General features: G+C 38.7%; 1 protein-coding gene across 9 annotated transcripts in view; it reads right to left on the bottom strand.

Moving 5' to 3' along the window:
• The window catches only part of PPEF1 (protein phosphatase with EF-hand domain 1), a 164724-nt gene that overhangs the window by 78934 nt on the left and 57893 nt on the right, over window positions 1–27897 (bottom strand). For 7 of the 9 annotated variants that reach the window (XR_013531532.1, XM_078362843.1, XM_078362844.1 and 4 more), the window contains 4 exons: window positions 26384–26511; window positions 23145–23205; window positions 12065–12219; window positions 1818–1932 (listed from right to left, as the gene is read on the bottom strand). Coding sequence is in view for 8 of the 9 variants with exons in the window: in XM_078362843.1 (XP_078218969.1) it covers window positions 1818–1932; window positions 12065–12219; window positions 23145–23205; window positions 26384–26511 (459 nt within the window). In the remaining variant the exon portion in view is untranslated. The remainder of the gene's footprint in view (window positions 1–1817; window positions 1933–12064; window positions 12220–23144; window positions 23206–26383; window positions 26512–27897) is intronic. The other 2 variants (XM_054250782.2, XM_035288256.3) reach the window with 2 other exon arrangements.

Below are 27897 nucleotides of genomic sequence, written 5' to 3'. Positions count from 1 at the left end.
AGAAAGATATTTCCACTGCCAACAAAATCATGAGCGTGGAATTGGTTATCATTTATAATATAACTGTAGACTAAAAAACCTCTGATATTTCATGCATGCTGAAAACTATGGGGCATATTTAGATGTACATGTAAAAAATGCATCTCACAACTAAAATAATAGTAAATTTTCATCACAATCTCTCCCCCTTTCCTAGCAGTGTCTTAAACAGAAGATGGTTTTGAAGTTATGGTCCCAATTTTAAATTTTATTGTAAATAATCGCAAAAGTTTTGAAGTTCAATGAGCTATTAAAAATGGAAAATAATAATATTCCCATGTTAAGAAAACCAACTGCCCTTGTCTTTTCCCTCTACCAACGGTGCTACGTGAAAAAGACTAGAAATAAATGCCAAGATATAGAAATCTTTAATTAATGGAGCTGTCCAATTAAGTCATTCCCTCATCTTTGCCTCATGATGGAAAATGAACCATCAGGTACATAATGCGAGTCTGGATAGCAGAAGTGGCCTGCCTCTAACCTGGGATATGGAAGACCTGGTTTTAATTCTGATCCTGCTACTTTTCTCTCTGGGGTTCAATTTCACTCATAACAGCAAGAAATAGACTAGAGAATCCTTCAGTTCTCACACTGTGGGATTCTAGGACTGCCCTGCCCTGTAATTAACGTGTGTCTTCTTCCAGATCCTTTTAGGCAAGAATGAGTCTGTAGGGGCTCCCAGTGAAACACAGGGGAGCAGAACCCATCTCAGTTTGGGCTATTCTATATATCCTGAGAGCAAACCTAGCCCTGGCCTCATAGGCTTCACAGGTTGGCATGGCCTTCTGAGCCTCATAACCCAAAAGTCTCTATTTTCCATGAAAAGTAAGGCCAAGTAAGGCCTTGAAGAAAAGCCTCCCACTGCTGAGATGCATCATCTGCTAGTCAGAGACATGATGGCCTGATGAGGTTGGAATTGAACCATTAGAGACTCTTCAAAACCCTGAGTCAGGGCATGCCACGAGATAGGTACTGCTACATCAGCTCCCTGCCACCACTGTCAGATGCTAGAAATTGAAGTAGTTTAATTAGATGGTCAAATTCATTTCTACCTGCCAGAATAAGAGAAATGCAGGCTAAAAATTGATTTGGAAAATAACAATCACTGTTTTATAACCTAAAGGCTTAATTAGAAGTTAAGGGAATTGCTGTTCCTTCCATGCACCCTACTCTCAAACAGTTGCAAGCACGCTGAGCACCAACTGTGATGAATTTCAATGTGTACTGTTTCTTGAAGCAATATCCTGCCAGGCTGGCCTATATGATAGCAAAATCTCCAATCTTGTTATTTAAAAGAACAAGAAACAGATTTCTGGGACATTCCCACTCTTCTAAAAGCTGCAGAGACCAGTTGGAAAAATCTAAAACAGCAGCCAAGGGCAGAGAATAATTTAATCTCCACCCCACCACGGGCTTTTCTCTTCCCAGCATAAGTGGTATGCAGAGGCCAACCTAGAAAAAGCAACGTGGAACAAAGATAATGAGAGCTAGACAGAGGGCAAAGAATGCTTATTCCACCCATGGGTGGTTTTTCCATATTAAAATGCTGTCTGCCTTTATAAAAAGCTATGAGCTCTTTAATTTCTCACATAATTAATTCCTGCCAGCTGGTATGCAAAACAAAGACAAGATGGGGAACAGTATTATCATGATAGATAATTCTATATTAACATTTTTCCCTTAACACAGTTCAATTTACACAGTTTTCAAGCTAGGCAAACGATATAGGACCAAGAGGCTCCTAAATATTAATTTGACAACTCTGCTCTGAAACTCACCGCAGACTGTTATCTCTTTGGAGGGAGAAGTTTGTACTTGAGTGAAATTTGGCATTTGCTTCAGGAGTTTCATGGTTTCAAATAGCACCTCTAAGACATAATGGGCATGAAGTATCTGTGAGGGAGAAACAGAGGAAATAGATGTAATGAACAAGGAAGAAAAACATGACTGTATAGAAAACTGTAAAGGTAGAGCACATGCACATGTGTCAGGTCACTGCATTTCAGGATAATCTCTCAATTATTAGATCACTCTAACAGTGTCTGCCACATAATAAGCCCTCAGTGGATGTGTACAACTGAATAAATGAATGATCATCCCAAGTCCTTAGAGCCCAAGAGAAGTGAAGGGAGGCACGCCCTTGCCCTAATGAAACGTGCCAACAAAAAGCTGATCATAATAATAAAAGAGAAAAAGAAAAAGGAGAGGAAGAATGAGAAGGAGACAGTAAAATAGGGACAGTCTGCATTTGTTGGGACATCCTGCTACCTGGGATGGAAACTAGGTGTTGCTGGGCTGGGAGATGCATGAGGCAGCCACACCAGCTTCTAAGAAACTCCTGAGTCAGACCTCCCAGGTGTGGCCCCAATATTTGGTATACAGCCTTGAGAATTTTCAGAATGGCAAGTATATTTATATAAAAGTCTAAGTATAAACCATATTCCAAATGCAGACAACACACTTGGATTGTCTCCTATTTATGACTATTCATCCCATTGCTCTCCTCCAGTCACAGTGTTTATGAGATCATTGTTTTGTTAGACTTGCTCTGTTTTCTCCCCGGGACTGTTTTTAAATCCAGTGTGTCATTCTCCCTTTTTTTTAATTATAAAATATTCCAATGGCCGGGTGCAGTGGCTCATGCCTATAATCCCAGCACTTTGGGAGGCCGAAGTGGGTGGATCGCTTGAGGCCAGGAGTTCGAGACCAGTCTGGCCAACGCAGCGAAACCCTCTCTACTAAAAATATAAAAAATTAGCTGGGTGTGGTGGTGCACACCTGTAATTCCAGCTACTCAGGAGGCTGAGGCACGAGAATCACTTGAACCCAGGAGGCGGTGGTCACAGTGAGCCGAGATTGCACTACTGGACTCCAGCCTGGGAAACAGAGTGAGACTCTGCCTCAAAAAAAAAAAAATTCTAAATATATACTCCAAAATATAATACAGCAGAGATGTGACTACCACACAAATGTAACATATTTTAATAGGTCAAAACTATTTAGACCTATTGCCATATTGGACCTATGTCATCCAACATGGCAGCCACTAACCACATGGGGCTCTTGAGCATGTGAACTGGAGCTATTCTGAATTGAAATGTGCTCCAAGTGAAAATTTCACACTGGATTTCAAAGCCTTAGTGTGAAGAAAATAAGTAAAATGTCTCATTAATCACTGTTAATGTAATTACATATTTAAATGACAATATTTTATATGCCAAATTAATAAAATACATTAAAACTGTTTTAATAAGACTATCAAAAAATTCTAAATTATGCGTGTGGCTCACATTGTACTTCTATTGGACAGTACTGGTTTAGATTACTGAAGGCCGAGAAAGGGGTCATATCTACATATTGCTCAGATACCGCTTTGAGTATGGGATTAAGGGCAGGTGAAGCCCTTTGGACCAATCTTGTCTCATGATGTCCTGAAATTTCCATTTCTATAGCTATTAAAATAATATAGTTATTTTCTATCCCAGACCCCAAAATATATTATTTAAGTTTTGAGAATTTTCATGATTAAGTAACAGTTTCGAAGAGACAGGAAACAGGATTTGAAGCAATGTGAGAATTAGGAGGAAAGAAAAGGGACCCTGGATATTGATTAGTAGAGGGAGAGACCCGTATTTTCTGTCTATCCAAAACCTAATAGATTGCCAAGTACTTTTCCCACAAAAGCATTCTAAATCCATTTAATCCATAACTTGAATCAACATTTGAAAGTGAACTTTCCTTTAGTCAAACTTTAAAGAAATAGGCAAAAATACTTTTATATAATTGCTCATATACATTTGCATATTCAATCTATTTTCTTTCCTTTTTTGTAGGGGAGAAGAGATAGGGTCTCACTATGTTGCCCAGGCGAGTCTTAAACTCCTGGTCTCAAATGATCCTCCTGCTTCAGCTTCCCAGAGTGTTGGGATTACAGGTGTGAGCCACCACCCCCACCACATGTAATCTATTGATTCCCAGCACCGGCTTCAGTGTTACCTTAGCTTGTCATTGTAGCTTTTCTGGTCCGTTTGTAGTACCAATCAGAGTAATTGTTGTTGGAAGGGGCAGTTTTGGTTTTTAAAAAAGCTAAATTAACAAATATTCACTGAGAATATATTGCAACAACAGAAAAATTATTATGAAAATATTCATTGGAACCAAGTCATAAAAAAGAAAATAGTTTCTCTGAGTCTCTGGATTGACTAAAATCATTTAATTAATACTAGCCGTGGCCTATAAGGCTGTCTTTCCATAGCATCGGAATTATATTTACAACTGCAATATTAAATATGCAAGACTGTTAACTCAGATGGCAGTTTCTCCATTTATATATTCAGGTTAAATAACCACTTAAAATAGTCACATTCTTTTAAGTTGGAAAACAATACTACCTTTAAAGAATATTTCTTTTTAAAAAAGTAGTTTCAGGGCCAGGCACAGTGGCTCACGCCTGTAATCCCAGCACTTTGGAAGGCCAAGGAGGGGAGATCATTGAGATCAGGAGTTTGAGACCAGCCTGGGTAACATGGTGAAACCCTGTCTCTATTAAAAATACAAAAATTAGCCAGGCATGGTGGCGAGCATCTGTAGTCCCAGTTACTCGGGAGGCTGAGGCAGGAGAATCACTTGAACCCAGGAGGCAGCGGTTGCAGTGAGCTGAGATCATGCCATTGCACTCCAGCCTGGGCAACAGAATAAGACTCTATCTCAAAAAAAAAAAAAAAGTAGTTTTAAAATGGAGAAACAACTCATTTTTTCAGTTGACATAAAATTTTAAATAGTAGAAAGGGGTAAAATAATGAAAAGTCCTTTTCCATCTCCCCCAGATCTTATTCCCCTAATCCCTGTCCCTAGAAACAGCCACTGTTACAAGTATCTTGGGTATCATTCCCAGAAATATTCTATGTATTTGCAAGCATACAAAAATCAATATAACCACAGATGAATATGAAAATGCATGTATAAATATGTAATCCCATAAATACAATGTGCTATATCCATACAAAGTAACACTATTTAGCCAAAAATAGGAAGAAAGTACTGATCCATGCTACCATGGATGAACCCTGAAAACATGCCAAGCAACAGCAGCTAGGCACAAAAGGCCACATATATGGTATGATTCCACTCATGGGAAATGTTCATATAAGACAAATCCATAGAGACAGAAGGTAAATTAGGATTGCCAGGGGCTAGGGGAAGGAGCCAATGGGAGTGACTGCTAATGGGTAAAGGGTTTTGTTTGGGGTTGATGAAAATGTTCTGGAATTACATAGTGGTGATGGTTGCACAACATTTTTTTTTTTGAGACAGATTCTCATTCTGTTGCCCAGTCTGGAGCGCAGTGGTGTGTTCTCGTCTCACTGAGTTCTCTGCCTCCCGAGTTCAAGTGATTCCCCTGCCTCAGCCGCCTGAGTAGCTGGGATTACAGGCACGCACCACCACACCCACCTAACTTTTTGTATTTTAGTAGAGACGGGGTTTCACCATGTTGGCCAGGATGTTCTCGGCCTTCTGACCTCATGATCCACCCTCCTCGGCCTCCCAAAGTGCTAGGATTACAGGCATGGCGCTCTGCACAACACTTTTAATATACTAAAAGCTATTGAATTGTACACTCTTTTTGGAGGGGGGAACCAGAATCTCGCTCTGTTGCGCAGGCTGGAGTGCAGTGGCATGATCTTGGCTCACTCGGAGACCTCTGTCTCCCAGGTTCAAGTGATTCTCATGCCTCAGTCTCCCTAACAGCTGGAATTACAGGCACCTGCCACCACGCTCAGCTGATTTTTGTATTTTTAGTAGAGAAGGGGTTTTACCATGTTGGCCAGGCTGGTCTCAAATTCCTGACCTCAAGTGATCCACCTGCCTCAGCCTCCCAGAGTGCTGAGATTACAAGTGTGAGCCACTGCACCTGGCCTCATACACTTTAAAATGATTTAAATGATCACTTTTATATTAGATGAATTTTTTCTCAATTTTAAAAAATCAAAATATACACAATCCTTTTTTTTACTCTGTACAATGTGTTGAACCTTTTATTCTTCCCTTAATAACACAGTCTTTTCATTTTTATAAAGTCAGATTTATCAATCTTCTCTATTATGGCTCCTTGGACTGATGCATCTTTTATCTCCTTGAATGTATTAAGCATATTTATTTTAAACTCTGGGTCAGAAAATGCCACTAACTAAATACCCTACAGGTCTGTTTCCATTGTTTGTTGTTTGCCTCAGTTTTCTTTCATGTGTATTATAACCTCCTGTGCTCGGTTATATTTGTATTGAGTACTGGAAATTGCATATGAAAAACAGGCCAGATGCAGTGGATCATGCCTATAATCCCAGCACTTTGGGAAGCCGAGGTGGGAGGATCACTTGAGGCCAGGAGTTTGAGACCAGCCTGGGCAACACAGTGAAACCTTGTCTCTACCAAAAACTAATAAAAAATTATCTGGGGATGATGGCATGTGCCTATAGTCCCAGCTACTTGAGAGGTGGAGAGGGGAGGATTGCTTTAGCCCAGAAGATCAAGGTTGCAGTGAGCTATGATAGTGCCACCACTCTCCAGCATGGGTGACCCTGTCTTGAAAGAAAGGAAGGAAAAAAGAAAGAAAGAAAGAAAAGAAAGAAAGAAAAGAAAGAAAGAAAGAAAGAAAGAAGGAAAGAAAGAAAGAAAGAGAAAGAAAGAAAGAAAGAAAGAAAGAAAGAAAGAAAGAAAGAAAGAAAGAAAGAAAGAAAGAAAAAGAAAAAAAGAAAAACTGAACAAATAGGCCGGGCTCAGTGGCTCACACCGGTAATTCCAGCACTTTAGGAGGCCGATGTGGGTGGATCACGAGGTCAGGAGGTCAAGACCATCCTGGCTAACACGGTGAAACCCCATCTCTACTAAAAATAAAAAAAATTAGCTGGGGGAGGTGGCATGCGCCTGTAGTCCCAGCTACTCAGGAGGCTGAGGCAGTAGAATCACTTGAACCTGGGAGGCGGAGGTCACAGTGAGCCGAGATCTCACCACTGGACTCCAGCCTGGGCAACAGAATGAGACTCCATCTCAAAAAAAAAAAAAAAGAAAAGAAAAACTGAACAATTAATCTCAGGCCTACTGTCTTCCAGAGAGGACTTAAATTTGCTCTTAGCAGGTGGTTAGGAGCATTAGCTATCTAAGATGATCTCAATTCAATCTCAGGAATTACATGATTTGATTCCTGAAAAGTCAGTCTTCCGGTTCACTCTTACTCCTAGGAATGCCCTTTAGGGTCCTAACGTGAGAATGAGAGTATTGGGGTGGTATCAGAGAAAATGGTCATGTAGGCACCTCTAAGGCCCCATTCCTCCAAAGAAACACTGAAATATCAAGCAAAAAAAAAAAAAAGACAAAAAACTCTGTCAAAATTAACTTTGTCAGAACTCCGGAAAATATTCAAAGTTTATAGTAACCAAACAAACAGTGAATCAAGGAAAAGGAAACTAAACAATGGTTCAGTGCAAGCGGGAAGTAAAGACTAAGATTTGTAAATGGCCCAAAGATTTGAAGGAGTGCTCCAACACATAGCCAATCTGCAAATATTTTTTTTTCTTTTCTTTCTTTCTTTAAAAAAATCGCTTCGGTGTTCAAGGAAATCTCTGTCAAAAATCGCTTCTGGTGTTCAAGGAAATCTCTGTCAAAACACTAATTTAACACAAGCTAAAGGAACAAAGCTTTCAGAGACCACATACAACTAGACCTAACAGATATCTACTAAACACTCTACCCCACAAAAGCAGACTATACATTGTTCTCAAGGACACATGGAACATACTCCAGGATAGACCAGATGTTAGGCCATCAAATAAACCTCATCAAATTTAAAAAGACTGAAATCATGCAAAGTATCTTCTTTGACCACAATGGAATGAAACTAGAAATCAATAACAGAAGCAAAACTGGAAAATTCATAAATATGTATAAATTGCACAACATACTCTTAAAAAAAACCCATGGGTAAAAAAAATAATAAAGACAGATCACAAGGGAAATTAGAAAATACTTTGAGATGAATAAAAATGAAAACACAACATACCAAAACTTATGGGATTACAGCAAAAGCAGTGTTCAGAGAGAAATTTGTAGCTGTAAATGCATGCATTAAAAAAGAAGGAGCTCAAATCAATAAACTAACAACATTTTGACAAAGAAAATAAGAATTAGAGCGGAGACAAATGAAATAAAGAATAGAAAAACAATAGAGAGAAATAGAAAAACAAAAGAGAAAATCAACAAAACCAAAAGTTGGTTCTTTGAAAAGATCAACAAAATTAACAAACCTTTAAACTAGACTGACTAGGAAAAAAAAAAAAGAAAATGAAAATAACTAAAATCAGAAACTAAAGTGGGGACATTACCATCAACCTTAAAGAAATATAAAAGTGTTATGAGAGAATACTATGAACAACTGTACACCAACAAATTAGATAAAGGAGACGAACAAATTCTTACAAATTCACAAATTACCAAAACAGACTGATGAAGAAATAAAAAATCTTAACAGATCTAGAACAAGTGAAGATATTAGATCAGTCATAAAAAACTTCCTAATAAAGAAAAGTCCAAGACCAAATGGCTTCAGTGGTGAACTCTATTAAATATTTAAATTAGAATTAACACCAATCCTTCTCAAACTCTTCCAAAAAATAGAATAAAAGGAAGCGATTTCTAACTTACTCTATAAGATCAGTATTACCCTGATACCAAAGCCAGGCAGAAACATAACAAGAAAAGAAAATTACAGACCAATATCCCTTATGAAATAGATGTACAAATTCTCAACATAATTCCGGCAAACCAAATACAACAGCATTTTAAAGGGATTATATACCATGACCAAGAGGGATTTATCCCAGAAATGCAAGGTTGGTTCAATACAAGAAAATTAATCAATAGATCACACCACATTAAGAGAATCAATTGCATCTCAATTGATGCAAAAAAAAAAGCATCTGACAATATCCAATACCTTTTCATGATAAAAACACTCAGAAAACTAAGAATTGAAGGAAGTTTCCTCAACATGATAAAAGACTTTTATGAAAAACCTACAACTAACATTAAAATCAGTGATGAAAGGCTGAAAGCTTTCCCCCTATGATGAGGAACAAGATAAACATGCCTACTTTCACACTGCTATTCAATATTGTGGTAGAACTTCTAGCCAGAGCAATTGAGCAAGAAAAAGAAACAAAAGACATCCAAATCAGAAAGAAGGAAATAAAACTATATTCACAGATAACATGATCTGGTATATAGAATATTCCAAAGAATACACAACACACACACACACACACACATACACACACACACCTACTAGAGCTAACAAGTATATCCATTGAAGCTCCAGAGTATAAGATCAACACACAAATAATAAGCAATCAAAAAAGGAATTAAGAAAATAATTCCTTTTATAATATCAACCAAAAGAATAAATTGTTTAAGAATAAATTTAACCAAGGTAATGAAAGACTTGTCCACTAAAAACTACAAAACATTGCTGAAAAAAATTAAAGATATAAATAAATGGAAAGACACCATGGATTGAAAGGCTTAAATTGTCAAGATGGTAATATTACCCAAAAGTGATATAGCAATTCAATGCAATCCCTATCAAACTCCCAACAGGCTTTTTTGCAGAAATGGAAAATTTGATCCTCAAATTCATTGCAAGGGGCCCCAAATAGCCAAACAACAATGAAGAACAACTTCAACATTACAAAAGAACAAAGTTAAAGGACTCACACTTCCCTATTTCAAAACTTCTTACAAAGCTACAGCAATCAAGACAGTGTGGTACTGTTATAGACGCATAGACCAATAGAACAGAACCGAGAGTCTAGTAAAAAACCCATATATCTATGGTCTATAGATTCTTTTTCTTTTTTGAGACAGAGTCTTACCTTCTCGCTCAGGCTAGAGTGCAGTGGCATGATCTTGGCTCACTGCAACCTCCACCTTTTGGGTTCAAGTGATTCTCCAGCCTCAGCCTCTCAAGTAGCTGGGATTACAGTCACAAGCTACCATGCCTGGCTAATTTTTGTATTTTTAGTAGAGACAGGGTTTTACCATGTTGGCCAGGCTGGTTTTAAACTCCTGACCTCAGGTGATCTGCCCGCCTCGGCCTTCCAAAGTACTGGGATTACAAGCATGAGCCACCGTACCTGGCCTGGCCTATTGATTTTTCACGAGGGTGCAAAGACCACTCAATGGGGAAAGAACAGTCTCTTCAACAGATGGTGCTGGGACAACTGCATATCCATATGCAAAAAATTAATTTTGACTTCATATCATATATAGAAACTAACTTAAAATCATTCACAGACATAAGTGTAAAAGCTAAAACTATAAAACTCTTAGAGGAAAACATAGAAGCAAGTCTTCCTGACCTTAGATTTGACAATGCATTCTTAGATATGACATCAAAAGCACAAGCAATCAAGAAAAAACATGGATAAACTGGACTTTACCAAAATTTAATGCTTTTGTGCATCAAAGTACATTAACAAGAAAATGAAAAGACAATCTACAGAATGGGAGCAAATATTTGCAAATCATATATCTGATAAGGAATTTATATCCAGAAAGAATTCTTATAATTCAATAATAAAAAGTCTTGGCTGGACTCAGTGGTTCATGCCTGTAATCCCAGCACTTTGGGAAGCTGAGGTGGGTGGATCATGAGGTTGGGAGTTCAAGACCAGCCTGGACAAGATGGTGAAACCCCCCCTCTACTAAAAATACAAAAATTAGCTGGGCATGGTGGCACATGCCTGTAATCCCAGCTACTCGGGAGGCTGAGGCAGGAGAATCACCTGAACCTGGGAGGTGGAGGTTGTAGTGAGCCAAGATCACACCATTGCACTCCAGCCTGGGGGACAAAGTGAGACTCTGTCTCAAAAAAAAAAAAAAAAAACAAAAAAAGACAGGCTGATTTTAAATGGGCAAAGAATCTACACAGCCATTTCTGCAAAGAAGGTATACAAATGGCCAATAAATACATGAAAAGATGCTCAGCATCATTAGTCATTAGGGAAATGCAAATCAAAACAACAATGAAATACCATGTCACACACACTAGGATGGCCATAATAAAAATAAAAATAAAAACAAAATAACAAGTGACAGCAAAAACATGAAGAAATAAGAACCTTCATACATTGCTGGTAGAAATCAAAATGGTGCCACTACTATGGGAAGCAGTTTAGCAATTACTGGAAAATTTAAACATAGGATTACCACATGATCCAGCATAGAGTTACCATAGACCCAGTGAAATATTCCTAGGTATATACCTAAGAGAACTGAGGACACATATTTACATGAAAATTTGCACATGAACATTCACAGCAGCATTGTTCATGATAGCCAAAAGGTGGAAACAATCCGAATGTCTATTCACTGATAAATGGATAAACAAAATGTGGTATACAATGGAATATTATCAGCCATAAAAAGAAATTAAGTAATGATACATGCTATCACATGAATGAACCTTTAAAACACTATGTTAAGTGAAAGAAGCCAAATACAAAAGGCCACAGATTAGATGATTTCATTTATATGAAAAAGCTAGAGTAGGCAAATCCATAGAGACAGAAAGTAGAACAGTGGTTGCCAGGGGTGGGGAAGAGGAAATGATAATAAGAATGGTCTTTCTATTGGGGGTGATCAAAATGTTCTGAAACTAGACATTGGTGATGGTTGCACAATCTTGTGAATGCACAAAAAAATCACTGAGTTGTCCAAAGTTAAATGGTAAATTTTATGGTATGTGAATGATATCTCAGAAAATGGCAAATGAAATGCTGTAAGCTTACAGAGAGGAGCTTGCCAGGCACCTGAGGAGACTTTTATTGAATGGGTAACAGAGGGTAGCTCTCACTTAATGTAAACTGTTTTCCCAAAGAAATGCATTTCTGCTGTAGTATGTCCATCCATTCTTTCAGCAGTTATCGTGTACCTGTTATACATAAAAATCAAGGCAGCATCTGCTTCCACTTACCTGTTTTCCCTTAAAGGCCTCAAGAAGTAAATCAATATCAGCACAAGTGAGAGGAAATTGTAGCCGAGGACCTTGATAGGAGTCTGGGACATCTAAGTCCACATAATCCTGTTTATCCCTCATGTCCAGTTTGCTGTCAGCAAGTTGATTTAATCCTGGAAAAGGAAGGACAGAAGCGAGGATGGGAATCAACATTTCAATACTTAAATTTAATAAATATCTTCTTGAATACCTAGTCCATGTAAGGTGCTGTGCTAAATGGTATGCATACCAGCATAGCCCATGTAAAACCACGAGGAATGACTGATCCTGAGACCAGTACATTCACATGGGTCACCATCATCCCTTCCTGGACAGATGTTTTACCACAGCAGTGGGTCCATGGCCAGTGGGAATGGGAGGGAGAAGCACAAGGAAAAGTGGCCAGTTAGGGTATTTGGATGATCGAAGCTCTAGCTCTAAGTTTTTTGCCCACTCTTACAGCTCAGTTTTTTACAAATAGGGCTGAAAACAGAACAATACATTATATTTGGTTCAAATATCTGCTGCTATTCAGAACCTACAGAAAATTTAACTGCAACATTCCATTTTTCCCCTGTTATACACTTCAGAGGATTCTACTTGGCTGTAATGGATTTTTCTCTTTACATAAAAATAAATTTTCTAATATGATTTTTGTTCTTTCTTGGTAACAAAGCAGAAAAAGTTAAATGACAAACCACAGGCAGAAATACCCAAAGAACCTCTTAGTCTCAGAGAGACAGTTCTACATTACTGAGTGCCTGCATTGTCCATTTTAGTGGGTATTGAGACTCAGGGTCCCTGCTTGCTAGACTGCCCATGAAACAGTCAGCCCCAGCACAGAAATTGAGACAATTCAGATAGAGAAAGATGAAAGGAAACATGATAGACTGATTGCAAAAGTGATCTCAATTCTCTATCCCACCTTCTATCCATGCTCTTTGTAATGTGCTTTTGCAGCTACTCCTATCAAGAGTGTGTTTCCCCATCCCTTCAAACTGGGCTGGGCTCGTGACTTGTATAGACCTAGAGAATGTGATGGAAGTGCTATGTACCAGGTCCGAGCCCAGGTCTCTAGAGGCCTTGTATGCTTCCACGTTCTCTTTAGGAACGATGCCACTACCACAAAGCCTAAACTAGGCTTCAGAAAGATCCAAGACCACGTGGAGCTGGGCTCAGTCATCCTAGCCAAGGTTGTCCTAGCTCATCCCCTAGCCAGCAGCTACCAGTGTTCACTCCGGATCCAAGACCCAAAAAGCTGCCAAATCAAGCCTGCCAAGATCAGCAGAAGTGTTCAGTTAATCTGTAGACTTGTTAGCAAAAAGAAATGCTTATTACATGCCACAGAGGTATGGTGGTTGTTTAATACACAATATTCTTGCAGATAATGACCCAGAAAATGATAACATACTCTTCAACTCATTAACACTGAATTGTTACAAAGGCCATTCTTCAGAAGTTTTCTGCAGTTTCTAGCTTTTTAAATATTGGAGTGGTCAAGTTTAGAAGGTATAATGTTAGCAAATATAGACAGAATACATTTTTTTCATGATCCAGTTATGCTGAGAGATTACAGTTAAGAACTAAATGTGAAAAATGTTTTCTAAAGTCATACTATTTGGCAATTTTAAAAAATATTTTCAAAATTATTGTGTACCACAGTATTTTCTGGTGGTGATGTTTTATAAGAAGTTGAATTTAGGAGTTATAATGTCTGTCTTTAATGTGTTCCAGAAGTGGTTGTTTTTCTCATTTGGGTTTGGTTTGAGATTTAAGAATAACTTAATTATTTTGATTTATATTTTGAGACTAGAAAGGCAGAGCATCTTGATACCTTTATCTCAGATTCATTATGAGGCAGTAAAGCCAAAATACTTCACTGTCTTTAATGCTCAGGATACCCCTTTCAATTTGGTAGTCATTCTTGGATATAAATCTTGCTCCCAATAAAAACGTTCCTTTTCCTGACTATACAAACTGAAATACCAACCAACTTTTAGAAAAAACAAGTAACAGCAAAACACACACACACACACACACACACACACACACACACACACACAGTCATTTCACTACATTATCCAACAGAATTACAAAGGTTATTTTCTGTTATAGACTCTAAAAAATAAAGTGAATATGGAACACATGATCAAAACTAGGGAATTTTGTTCTTTAGATGGGGGAGGAATTTATGATATGATTACAGTGTTCAAGAGAAAGGCAATAAACCAGCCTGGGCAACATGGTGAAACCCCGTCTCCACAAAAAATACAAAAAACTAGGTGGGCATAGTGGTGTGCACCTATAATCCCAGCTACCCAGGTGGCTGAGGCAGGAGGATGAGCCCAGGAGGTCAAGGCTGCAGTGAGGTGTGATTGTGCCACTGCACTCCAGCCTGGGCAACACAGCAAGACCCTGCCTCAAAAAGAAATAAAGAAAGGTAGCATAGCTTGAAGCACACCTGATTTAAAAGGTCAGATGCTGGAGGGAAAGAGGAAATTAAGTTGAAGATGCAGCTGTGGATGCAGATGGGCATAGAAGATCATCCATGGAGCTTTTCCCCGCCCCCTTTCTCCCTTCCAAATCCTGAGAGGCCTGGCAACTTCAGCAGTCACTCCCTCGCTTGCCTGTATCTCCAGCATGATCCTCTCTTCAGAGGAGGATCTGTAACACAATTAAACGTAGTCGGAGACTCCTCCCATCTAAGATGTCACTCCTGGACCTCGCATCTGCCCCACACTGGGGATGCTTTCCTCTCCCACCCCAGCATTCTGTCTTCATTGTTCCCACTCTTCCCTCTCCCTGGACTACCCTTGCTTTCTCTTCTTTGGACAATTTCTCCTCATTCTTCAAAACTCAGCAACCCCTGCCCAGGTTGAACCCCAGGCCAAACCTTTTCCAAGGCATCATGCTGATAATGACAAGGATGGGGGGCTCCCAGTTACTGATGTGCCAGGCACTGTTCTAAGCACCTTACACACATGCACTCATGTAATGACCGAAACTACCCTATGAGATAAATATTGTTGGCATCCCCCATTTTATATATGAGGAAAATGGGGTGCAGCATGTAAGTAGGAGAGACAGAACTTGATCCCAGAGAAGCTGGCTTCAAGCTCAAACTCTTAACCATTACGCTTTTACTACATACTAAAATGTAACTATGCTACATGATACCTATAGTATTATTTATATACTTATAACCAGTTTATTTAGTAATCCCAACTCTGTGAGCAATAAACCAAAAATCATTGTATTTTCCCAATCATTGCCTCCACCCGTGATCTGTCATCTCTCCGTTTCCCATTGGCTAACTGACACAGCAAATCAATTTCATTCCTTCCACTTATGAAGACTTAGTCTGGTTACTTAAGAACAAAATTGAAATATTGTTTTCATTTTTTAAAAAAAAAGATAAGGTTGGTCTACCAGCCCTTCCATAGATCTGATGACCCTCATTGACTAAAAGTTCAGTGACAAAAATATGAAAAACACCAGTTCCCTAAACTGATTCTTAGTTAAAACTACTCAATACAAAGTATTAGTCAATATCAAATCATAATTCTTCTGCTGGATTTTAGCAACATAAAAAAGAATAACATAAGTTCTCTTCCAGTAGCTAATGTGTGATGTATGAAAACAATCAAAGGCTTTAACATTTCTAATGCATATACTGTTCTTGTGGGCTATAACTATCATAATAACAATAATATAATGAATACCAACAATATATAAAGATTTGTGCAACATGTAATTAGAATTAATCCTTACCTATTTGATTTACAATTTTGTCAACATGAATCTAAACTAATTAAGTATAGCAAAATCTTGAATTATAACCAAATGATACCTTTACAAGTTGTTCTAAAGAAAATACCTCAAAAGTACCCCCTACACACAATCTTTTCTTTTACCCAATACAGACTCAAAATCTGGACAGGGAAAAATTTAAAGCCATAAATTTTTATAAAACAATTTCTGCCTCTACCACCCACATGTCACTTTGAAAACAAGCTCCAGATATTGCTGGAAAAAGAAAAGCACCAGTTGAACTACATTTATAGTTACTTTCCTTTCTCAATTATGAATCTGGATCAGAACCATTGGTGTCCATATAATAAATTCAATAGATGCCAAAATGACATTTCATAAAATTCAACATCTGTTCCTGATTTTTTAAAAACTCAGCAACTAGAAATGGATGGATACTTCCTTAACACCGCTTTATAAATTTACATCAACAATAACAGTTTTTCCATTAAGTCATTAACAAAACAAGGATGCCCACTTTCATTGTTTCATTCATTAACACTGTTCCACTATCCTCGGCCAATGCAATAAGACATGAAGCTGAAATAAGAGCAGTAATTATTGTATAGAAAGATACAAAAATAAAGTTACTTGTGGCCAATGTGATTAAATACCTACACCCAAGAAAGTCAATTGAAAAACTCCCAGAATTGATAGGAGAATTAAATATAATACAGAGATTGGGCATGGTAGCTCACACGTGTAATCCCAGCACTTTGGGAGGCCAAGGCAGGAGAATTTCTTGAGTCCAGAGATTTTGGCAAAACCCTGTCTCTATGAAAAATGCAAAAAAATTAGCTGGGAGTGGTGGTGTGTGCCTCTAGTCCCAGTTACTCTGGAGGCTGAGGTGGGAGGATCATCTGAGCCCAGGAGATCAAGGCTGCAGTGAGCCATGATCACAATACTGTACTCCAGTCTGGGTGACAAAGTGAGACCCTGTCTCAAAAAATAGTAATAATAATAATAAATATATATAAAATATATTATATAATATATATAAATACCATAATAAATAAATACATATATAAAATACATATGTTAATCACACTGGTTTAAATTACAGCTTCTCCACCAATAAGATGAATAACCTTGGGAGATTACCTTCTAAGCCTCAGATTCCGTATCTACAAAAAGGGGATGATAATACTACTAAACTCACTGGTTTGTCATGAAGACTAAATGAAATGATCTATTTTAAGCACTTAAATACATCGCCCATGGTAAACATGTAACAAATGTCAGCAATAAAAATAATATTATTACTTAATAGTAGCACAATGTAAGATAAATTGACATAATTCAAAAGCTTTACTAAACACTACCAATAACCAATGGTGGATATAATGGGGAAAATGTTCTATTCACCATAGCAACAAAAAATATAAAATACCTGGTCCGATAGGACATTTTGGCTGATCTAAGAAGCAGAAAGCAAAGTGAAAACAACACTTCCACACACTCCATCCCACTCCCCACTTTCGCCAGTATCTGTTTAAACCTATGGCTATGTATGGCAGCTTCGGCTTTCTGCCTGTGGGAGGAGGCTGACGTGTGAAAAGTGAACTGGGAATGATTCTGTGGAGTCTCTACTCCCCATGGAATCCTATGCACTGGTTTTGAGCACTTAAAGTAGTAGCACAGCGAGATCAACTGTTATAATTGATTGTCATGAGGTGGTAGGATTACAAGGACAAGTACGATGGCTTCCAGAACACCCAACGTGTCTCAAGATCCTCTGCACCTCAGAGTTAAAACCGTTAATCTGGTGGCCCCAATATCTGGAAATGTTAAATAACATTCTGGTTCCCAAAATGCCCTATTTAGGGATCACAGCACTTCAGTTAAACAGGCGGAGGTAGAGGTTGTCTGGAATCCTCCCACCAAAGGGGACCTTCAGAAATCAACCTACAGCAATGATCTGTAAATCTTTTTCTGCTGTGCTACAATAATTAAACTGGTGTAATTCTAGAACTCTATAATAGAGAGATGTATACAAGAATAGACAAAAAAAAAGAGAGTAGACAGCTCAAGAATATGCCTGATACATTTGTAAATAAATGTGTTATAAGGGAGGCATTACAAATCACTGCTGAAAAGATCTATTATCAAATAAACATTGGGGAGAATAATTGGTTAACTTACTATGAAATTTTCTTTGTAGTCGTTTTTTAATCATTCTTAACTACTGGGCATTAAAATTTTCCTGTCTCATTTAACATAAATAATCTAAACTTTATGGTTTAAAGTCAAATCAGAAAAACATCTAAAAATACAGATATAGTGATGCACATTTAAAATTTCAGGGCCTTCTAAGTTTAAAAGCAGGACATGCCAAAAAAAGATATTTAGACTTATAAAAAAAAAAAGCTATTTTAGATAATTAATGGATGAAAATTTCCTAAGCCTGACGAAAAGTATGAATTTAGATATCACAGAAGCTCTGCAAACCCCAAGCAGGATAAGTAAAAATGAAATCTCATCAAGACATATTAGGGTGAAAGTGCTATTTTCCAATGTTTCCTAAATTAGTATGTTTCTTTCCCACCTCTTTCAGGTGATTATGGTATTCATTTGCAATGAAATTATCATTTGGCGAGTGGAATGTGAAACATTACCATGGTTCTAAGAGTCAGAATTACAAAAAGGTATACTCAGAAAAGTGTCCTTCTCCCTCATCCCTTCTATCAATCCCATTTCCTATTCTTTCTGCCCTGTTCCCACCCATTCTCTAGAGGTAAACAATGTCATTAGTTTCTGGTTTATTCTATAGGTTTATTCTGTATTTATTTTTGCACAAAAGAATATGAATATATGTGTATTAATTTATGTATATGTTTATATATAATATATATATATATATACTTTTATAGATACATATATAATCTCATATCAGGGAAAGATTTCTTAAACAGAATACAGAAAGCACTAACCATAAAGGAAAACAATTGTACTGCATGAAAAGTAAGCATCAAGACAGCATTTAATGATTGGAGGACAAAGCCAAAGACTGGGAGAAGATATTTGTAGTACATTTATCTAACAAAGACTCACATTTAGAATAGTTAGGGCTGGGCGCAGTGGCTCATGCCTGTAATTCCAGCACTTTGGGAGGCCAAGGCAGGTGGATCACTTGAGGCCAGGAGTTCAAGACAAGACTGGCCAACCTGGTGAAACCCCATCTCTGTTGAAAATATAAAAATTAGCTGTGCATGATGGCAGGTGCCTGTAAATCCAGCTACTCGAGAGGCTGAGGCATGAGAATCGCTTAAACCTGGGCAGCGGGGAGGTTGCAGTGAGCCGAGGTCATGCCACTGCACTCCAGCCCGGGCAACAGAGCAAGATTCTGTCTCAAAAAAATAAAATAAGAATAGTTAGAAAACTCTCCCAAATTTATAAGAAAAAGACAGATAATCCAATAGAAAAATGGACAAAAAACCTGAACAGGCACTTCACTACATGAGATCTCCACATGACCAACAAACACACAAAAAGGTGAGCAACTTGGCTGGGAGCAGTGGCTCATACCTGTAATCCCAGCACTTCGGGAGGCTGAGGCAGGCAGAACACCTGAGGTCAGGAGTTTGAGACCAGCCTGGCCGATGTGGTGAAACCCCATCTCTACGAAAAATGCAAAAATTAGCTGGGTGTGGTGGCACATGTCTGCATCCCTGCTACTCAGGAGGCTGAGGCAGGAGAATCACTTGAACCTGGGAGAGAGAGGCTATAGTGAGCTGAGATTACACCACTGAACTCCAGCCTGGGGGACAGAGTAAGACTGTCTCAAAAAATAAAAGAAAAAAAAAGGTGAACAACTTAACTGCTCACAGGGAAATGAAAATTAAAGCTGAAATACCACTACATACTCACCAGAATGACTAGAATGAAAATAATCTACTATTGCAAGTGTTGGTGAGGATATGGAAGAACTGAACTGGTGAGAGTATAGCTTGTTACAACCATCCTGTAAAAATGTCTGCCAGTATCTAATAAAACTGAACAGGTATAAACCCTATAACCCAAAACTTCTATCCTTGGCTTGTGGTACATTTTTATGTACCACATATATACCATTATGGTAATGGCTCCCCAAGGATTCATGCCTCCCTGTGTCCACATCCCTTTCTACTGTAATACCGCCACTCCTCCCAGCAAGAGATGGATATTTCTTTAACCCCTCTGAATTCACAGCTGGCCTTGGGACTTGTTTAAACCAATAGAGTATGGCAGACTGATTTCCCAGAGTTCTAGCACACAGGCCTTAAGAGACCCTGGAGCTTTTTGCCCTCTTGGACCCAGCTATCAATAAAGAAGCCCAGAAGAGCTTACTGGACAGACAGGCTGCATGAGAAGAAGAGAGGTAACCAAGTTTTTTTGTTTGTTTGTTCGTTTCTGAGATGGAGTCTTACTCTATCACCTAGGCTGGAGTATAGTAGCACGATCTCGGTTCACTGCAAACTGCCTCTCAGGTTCAAGCAATTATTGTGCCCCAGTCTCCTGAGTAGCTAAGATTACAGGTGCATACCAACACACCCAGGTAATTTTTGTATTTTTACTACAGAAGGGGTTTCACCATGTTGGCCAGGCTGGTCTTGAACTCCTGACCTCAGGTGATCCACCCGCCTTGGCCTCCCAAAGTGCTGGGAGTATAGGCATGAGTTACTGCACCTGGCTGAGAGGTAACCAAGTTAATAGCTAATATCAAAGTCCTAGACATGTGATTAAAACCATGTGATGTTTCCTGCCCAGTCCAGCTAGACGAGTGGGCTCGACTGATAACACACATAACAGAGGTAAGTTGTTCCCAGCAAGCCCTGTTCAAATGCCTGACCCATAGAATCACAGGCAATAAAATGGCTGTTGTTTTTAAGCCATTAAATGTGGGGGTGGTTTGTTAGGTAGCAATAGATAATGAAAAATGAGTATACCTCAAAAGAAATGCATACATATTTTACCAAAAGGGACATGTACAAGAATGTACATGGTACCACCATTTAAATCACCAATCTGAAAACAACCCGAATGCCCATACACAATCAAATGGATCAATTATGGTATATCAGTAAAATGGAATATTATTCAGCAATAAAAATGACCAAATTACAAGGATGATTCTCACAAATGTAATGATGAGCAAAAGAAGCCAGACTCAGGGCCAGGCGCAATGACTCATGCCTGTAATCCCAGCACTTTGGGAGGCTGAGGACAGGAAATCACTTGAGGTAAGGAGTTTGGGACCAGCCTGGCCATTGTGGTGAAACCCTGCCTCTACTAAGGATACAAAAATTAGACAGGTGTGATGGCAAATGCCTGTAATCCCAGCTACTTGGGAGGCTGAGGCAGGAGAATCACTAGAACCTCGGAGGTGAAGGTTGCAGCCAGCTGAGATTGTGCCACTGTACTCCAGCCTGGGCAGCAGAGGGAGACTCCATCTCAACAACAGCAACAAAACATTAAAAAAAAAAAAAAAGCCGGCCGGGTGCGGTGGCTCAAGCCTGTAATCCCAGCACTCTGGGAGGCCGAGTCAGGTGGATCACGAGGTCAAGGGATCGAGACCATTCTGGTCAACATGGTGAAACCCCATCTCTACTAAAAATACAAAAAATTAGCTGGGCACGGTGGCGCATGCCTGTAATCCCAGCTGCTCAGGAGGCTGAGGCAGGAGAATTGCCTGAACCCAGGAGGCAGAGGTTGCGATGAGCCGAGATCATGCCATTGCACTCCAGCCTGGGCAACAAGAGCGAAACTCTGTCTCAAAAAAAAAGCCAGACTCAATCGAGTATATACCATATGCTTCCATTTATATAAAGAAGTTCAAAGACTAATCTAGGGTGTAGAAGTCAAGAAAGTAGTTATGCGATGAAGTGGGGGTTGGGGAGTGCTACAAGAAGGCAGGATAGGAAGCTTCTGGGGCTATGATCATATATTATTTCTTGTTCCAGGTGCCGGTTACACGGATGTGTTTACTTTGAGAAAATGTACTGAGTCATATAATTTGTATATTTTCCTGTAATGTATGTTATACTTCCAAAAAAAGTTTGTATAAGAAGATTAAACCACTGTCCCCTTCTTTAATAAAAGTATTTTTCTTGTATTTTAAAATCACCTACAAATTTTTTTAGAATGCAGATTAAAAAAAACACAGTCTGAGTAAACATCTCTGGGCTGGAACCCAGCCATCTGTGGCTCTGAAACTCTGTAAGTGATTCTGATGAAGTAAACCTGGGTTGAAATATTAGGTCATTAGCAGAAAGTGCTGTTTTATTTCATCATTATCATATTTCCTCTCAAAAACATCTTTGCCAAAGAATATGAAGCATAAACAACTGTCTTCGAACTGCAGTTATCTAAAAGAATAAATGGCAAAGTACCCACTTCCACCCACTCCCCACTCCTTAGGTTTGGCTATTTCACCATTCAGAAAGCTTCTACAGATCATTAAATGCTTTAATTAGTTTCATACATATGCACTTAGCTCAAATCATGCCCATTAAAACACCATTCTTTTACCACTTCACTTTGAAGGGTATTTACCAGATTATTTAAAAGATGCTCCTAGATGCCATACACCTTTTAATGAAGCAAAAAAAAAAAGTGGTTGGCCCAAATTAAAGCAAAATGAGCCTTTAAGTCCGGGATCTGTCTTGAGATAATAATAGGCAGATCTTAATTTGCAGGAGAAATACATGCTTGTAAAAAATTATAATTTTGAAGTCATTTTTGAACTACAACTCCATTGCCTGTCTCTGCTTCAGAATGACTAGATTATGGATAGACAGACAGAGAGAGAGATAAAAGAGAGGAGAGAGAGGACAGAAAACAGACACGATGGGTCCAACTGTTTAATCTGCCATTTTCCCCAGATCTGCTGCATGAAATACTCAAAATATTTTAATCTTTCAGCACAAAAGTTTTGTGGATGAAAAATAAGGCTCGCTTTGCTAAGCTCCTGTTGTGCACTGGTAGACTGCAGTTCAGAGAAGGCATTCAGCAAGTGGAATATTGAATGAATTTGAATTCAGTTTTTGGAAAAGTGAAAAAATTAAATGGCCAATTTAGTTGATACCATCCAGAGAAGGAAAAAGGCCACTTGAACTGATGTGCCAGTTGTTGAGGAAGGCATAACATAAACAAAAGAGGAAGGCATCTTTTAAATTTCTTAGTGTTCTCCCATCTTCAGAAATTACAGCTCTTGATGAGGACAATTCAATATTTAACGACTACTTTTGAAAAGACTAGACTTTTTACTTACCTATCTCTTCCTTACGTATATGTGTGTAGTTTTCCAACATGAAGGAAAAGAAGTTGCATAACTGGACAAAATAAAAATACATTAATCAATGAATGAATGCTAAACAGCCACTGTGGCAAATGCTGTTGGTGTTCCACCCGAGTGAGTGCCCTTACTCTTCTGGAGCATTCCTATCCCAGCTGTTGCAAGTGCTAAGGGTCACATCTATGCCTGCCTCCAGAGGACTGCCTGCATCCCAAGCAACACAGGATAACACATGAATGCCCCTCCTGTGGGGCTTCCCATAGACCACCACTGGCTGAAGTAAGGGTGTAACAGCCCATTCCCCACCTCCCTTGCCTCTGCCAGGGACAAACTGTAGTGCATCGCACACTTGACAGCTCCAGATGGGATCAGGCTGGGGTCAGACTTCAGAAAGTGCATCTTGGCCTAGCTTCTTCCCCGTCCTGTCTTGCATTCCTCACTCCCTTACAAGCTTTCCCTGAAAACACACCCTCAGTAAGTCACTTGTACCAGAATCCCTGTCTCAGACTCTACTTCTAGGAAACCCAACCTAAGACAGCTATTAAATTTTGTTCATTATAATCTCTTCTTTTGTTTTTGGTGGGGAGATTAAGAGTTAAGGAATATTTTTAAATATCAAATATGATTTGGAGATAAAGGAAGGGAAAGGTGGAAATCCACCAGCACTCTAGCCATGATCTGGGTACTGGCTCTATGACCACCAGAGAGTTGCGTTTGTACAACACAAATAACTTCTTTTTCAAGGCTGGCCTCTCATGAAAAGTAAACACTTCATCAATCTGGGGGTAGATCTGGCAGTTGGGAACTGAGAGAAGGAAGACTTTCCATACAATTATAAAAATGTACAATTTTAATGCTGTTGATAATGAGTTTGTCAATTAACAGTCAATAGAAACGACAATGAGATATCAGCTCACACCCACTATGAGAGCTATAATCAAAAAAAGATAATAACAAGGGTTGCCAAAGATGTGAAGAAACTAGAGCCCTCATCCACTGCTGGTGGGAAGGCAAAACGATGGAGCTGCTTTGGAACACAGTTTGGCAGCTCCTCAAAAAGTTAAGCACAAAGTTATTACATTACACAGCAATTCCATTCGTAGGTCTACAACCAAGAGAATTGTAAACATCTTCACACTAAAACTTGCATACAAATGTTCACAGCAGCACTATTAATAATAGCCAAAAGGTGGAAACAACCCAAATGATCCATCACCTGAGGAAAAGATGAACAAAATGTGGTCCATTTATACAATGGAATATTATTCAGCCATAAAAAGGAATGAAGTCTTGATACATGCTACAACACAGGTGAATCTTGAAAGCATTATGCTAAGTAAAAGAAGCCAGGCCGGGTGCAGTGGCTCACATCTGTAATCCCAGCACTTTGGGAGGCCACGACTGGTAAATCACAAGGTCAAGAGATCGAGACCATCCTGGCCAACATGGTAAAACCCCATCTCTACTAAACATACAAAAATTAGCTGGGTGTGGTGGCATGCATCTGTAGTCCCAGTTACTTGGGAGGTTGAGGCAGGAGGATTGCTTGAACCCAAGAGGCGGAGGTTGCAGTGAGCTGAGATCACGCCACTGCACTCCAGCCTGGTGACAGAGCAAGAGTCCATCTCAAAAAAAAGAAAGAAACCAGACACAAAAGACCACATACTATATGATTCCATTTATATGAAATGGCCTGAATAGGCAAATCCATAGAGATAGAAAATAGATTAGTGTTTGCCAGAGACTGGGGGAAGGAAATGGGGGAGTGACTGCTAATGGGTATAGAATTTGGGACAGGGAAAATGAAAATGTCCTAGAATTGATTGTGGGGATGTTTGTACAACCCCGTACATATACTAAAAACCATTGAATTGCACACTTTAATTGGTTGAATTGTTTGGTATGTATATTACATCTCAATAAAAAAATCAATAGAAAATGACATACTGGTGCTGGAATGTTTGTGTCTAAAGCACACCAATTTGGGGTTCACTCTACTTTTATATTTATCACTGTATTCTACAGTGCTTAAAAAGACCGCCTATGCTGAGCTTCCTAATCTAGACAAAGGGAGTGTCTGATTGAATCACAGTATATCATTTTTCTAGCTGCCAAAAATAAATCCAGGAATTTAATTCTTTTTGGAATGTTCTTAATTATCTTTAAAGATTATAATGTGATACATAGATGTATGATTGCTAAAAACTACAAACAATATCAAATAAAAATGAGAAGTCCCTCTTAACATCTGAACCCACCCCCACCAATACCACTCCTGTTCTCAGAACTATTGTAAACAATTTGTTGTGTATCTTTTTCCAGACTTTTCCTGTATGTTTCATGTTCCTTCACATAAATGGGATAAACTCTACATATTGTTTTACAAGTTGATTTTTTCATTAGCAACTATATTGTAGATCTTTCTAAGATCTAAGATGTTTTTTATTGTTAAAAGTACTTTTTTTAAATTAATGAGCATTTAAACTAGATTTACATATTCTTTAAAAAGGCCTTCCTCGGCCATGTCTGTAATCCCAGCACTTTGGGAGGCTGAGGTGGGTGGATCACCTGAGGTCAGGGGTTCAAGACCATTCTAGCCAACATGGTGAAACCCCGTCTCTACTAAAAATACAAAAATTAGATGGGCATGGTGGCAGGCACCTGTAATCCCAGCTACTAGGAGGCTGAGGCAGAATAATCACTTGAACCTGGGAAGTGGAGGTTGCAGTGAGCCGAGATCATGCCATTGCACTTCAGCCTGGGCTACAAGAGCTAAACTCCATCTCAAATTAAAAAAAAATAAAAATAAATAAAGGGCCTTCCTCACCCATGTATATTTTTTTCTAGAGCTTCCAGAGATTTGTTCCTAGGAAATTCTGCCATTTTTTTAACTCCTTGAAGTATTTTTTCTTTCATAAAATGACAACTTCATTTCCTATTAGGGCATCTGCCCCAAAATAGAATACGGCTATTTTTATTAGTTAACCAGACATTGGGCGGCCCTCTTAAAAATATTAATTTCAAAACTGAAAAACATTTTTCCCAAAGCATACTCTCTCTTAATAATAAGTTCCAAGACAATGTCATGATATGTTCCATTAAAGCCTTTCACCAAGGTTCCTCAGCTTAAAATGGACCCAAACTTTCATTCTTTCAATAACAAGGGGCAAAGAGAATCATTTTACCAACAGAAGAGACAAGTTTGCAAAACAGACCTGTATTTGGTCTTGTTCATCAGCATATTCGAGGGAATGGAAGATGGTGAGGGCAAAATGTCGTCTGGCCTTCAGTCGAGCTCTGTAACCTCGGTACCAGTTCTGGATGATCAACACAGCTCTTAGTGCTACAGACCCACAGAATACAAAAGTCAGAGAAAAAAGTTACTATGCAGCTACTGGGAGAAGTAGGTGCTTCAGTGAAAAAAAAAAAAAAAAAAAAGTCCACCTGGATTCCTAGGTTCTAAGAATATTAGAACACCAATGAGATTGACTTTTACGTATTTTTACAAAATGTCCTCACATCTCAAATACTCAGAGAATAATCATGGCACAGCCATGAGGAACAGAAGTTTTGGAGTAAGACTGCCTGAACTTGAATCCTAGTTCTGCTAATTACCGTCTATGTGACTTTGGGTAAGTTACTAAAACTCTCCAAGCCTCAGTTTCCTCATCTGTAAAGTGGGAGTAATAACAGCACCTACCTTTGGCATGACTTAGGCATAGTAAATCTATGAATCTATGTATACCCTATGAAGTAGTCATTTCACTCTTCACTACATACCCCAAAGCAATTCACACAGTCCATCAAGGAGACATGGGGATGCAATTGCTTCTTTGTGGCCATAGGAAGTTTGATACCAATGAGCCTGGCTGCCCATCATGAGGAAAGAGAATCTGTACCCATGGTGGGCACACGCCATGGAGTAGCACAACACAACTGGAAGGAATAGATGAAATAAACCCATAGCAACCTATCCAGTAGGCCTTAAAAACATAGTACTTCCATTGGAACAATTACTAAAAAGTCAGAAGCATAATGAAATACTACTTTAATCAATCAAACTATATTGATACACACAAAACCACAATGTACATTTCATAAGAATATATACAGAGGGAAAGATGCACACTACACATAATGGACCAGTTATTTTATTTATAGGGAGGTGAATGAGCATGGGGTACATGAATAAAAGGGAATAAACTAACTAACATAAGAATGGGTCTTACACAGACCAATGATGATAAAGTACAATGAGCTGATGGAGAAGTATGATTCACACCACCTTCTGCACCTGAGATTCGATTGATAAAATGCAGGTGGATAAAAAAACACACGCCCTCCCTCATAGAGTTTCTATGAGGATGAAATGAGATGTTACAAGGGAACAGTTTAGCCCAATGCCTGGTAAAAAGCACATGCTAAGTAAATAGTAACTGGAAGTACTGTCTTGTTTGTGGAGTTTCCAGGCAGACTGTCTTTCTCCTGAGGCAGGTAGCCTTTGAACCATCCTGTAATTTCATCATATTGAAGAAAGAAATCAGGTGAGAGATAATGAGATTTAAAATACAGTCTTATGCCTCCTCGAGTTTTAGAGTGAAGAGCAATCAACACCAGCTGGCTCCTTTTATTCATGTTATCATTTTTCCCAGTTGGTGCATAAAAATTAGGAGTTGACTAAAACAGGAACAATTTGAGTTCTGAAAGCAGGGATCCAGCCTCCAGTCCC

This window comes from Callithrix jacchus, chromosome X, assembly GCF_049354715.1.
Source record: "Callithrix jacchus isolate 240 chromosome X, calJac240_pri, whole genome shotgun sequence".
In the NCBI taxonomy this organism is placed as follows: Eukaryota; Metazoa; Chordata; class Mammalia; order Primates; family Cebidae; genus Callithrix; species Callithrix jacchus.
This window is presented reverse-complemented; position numbering and strand designations above follow the sequence as displayed.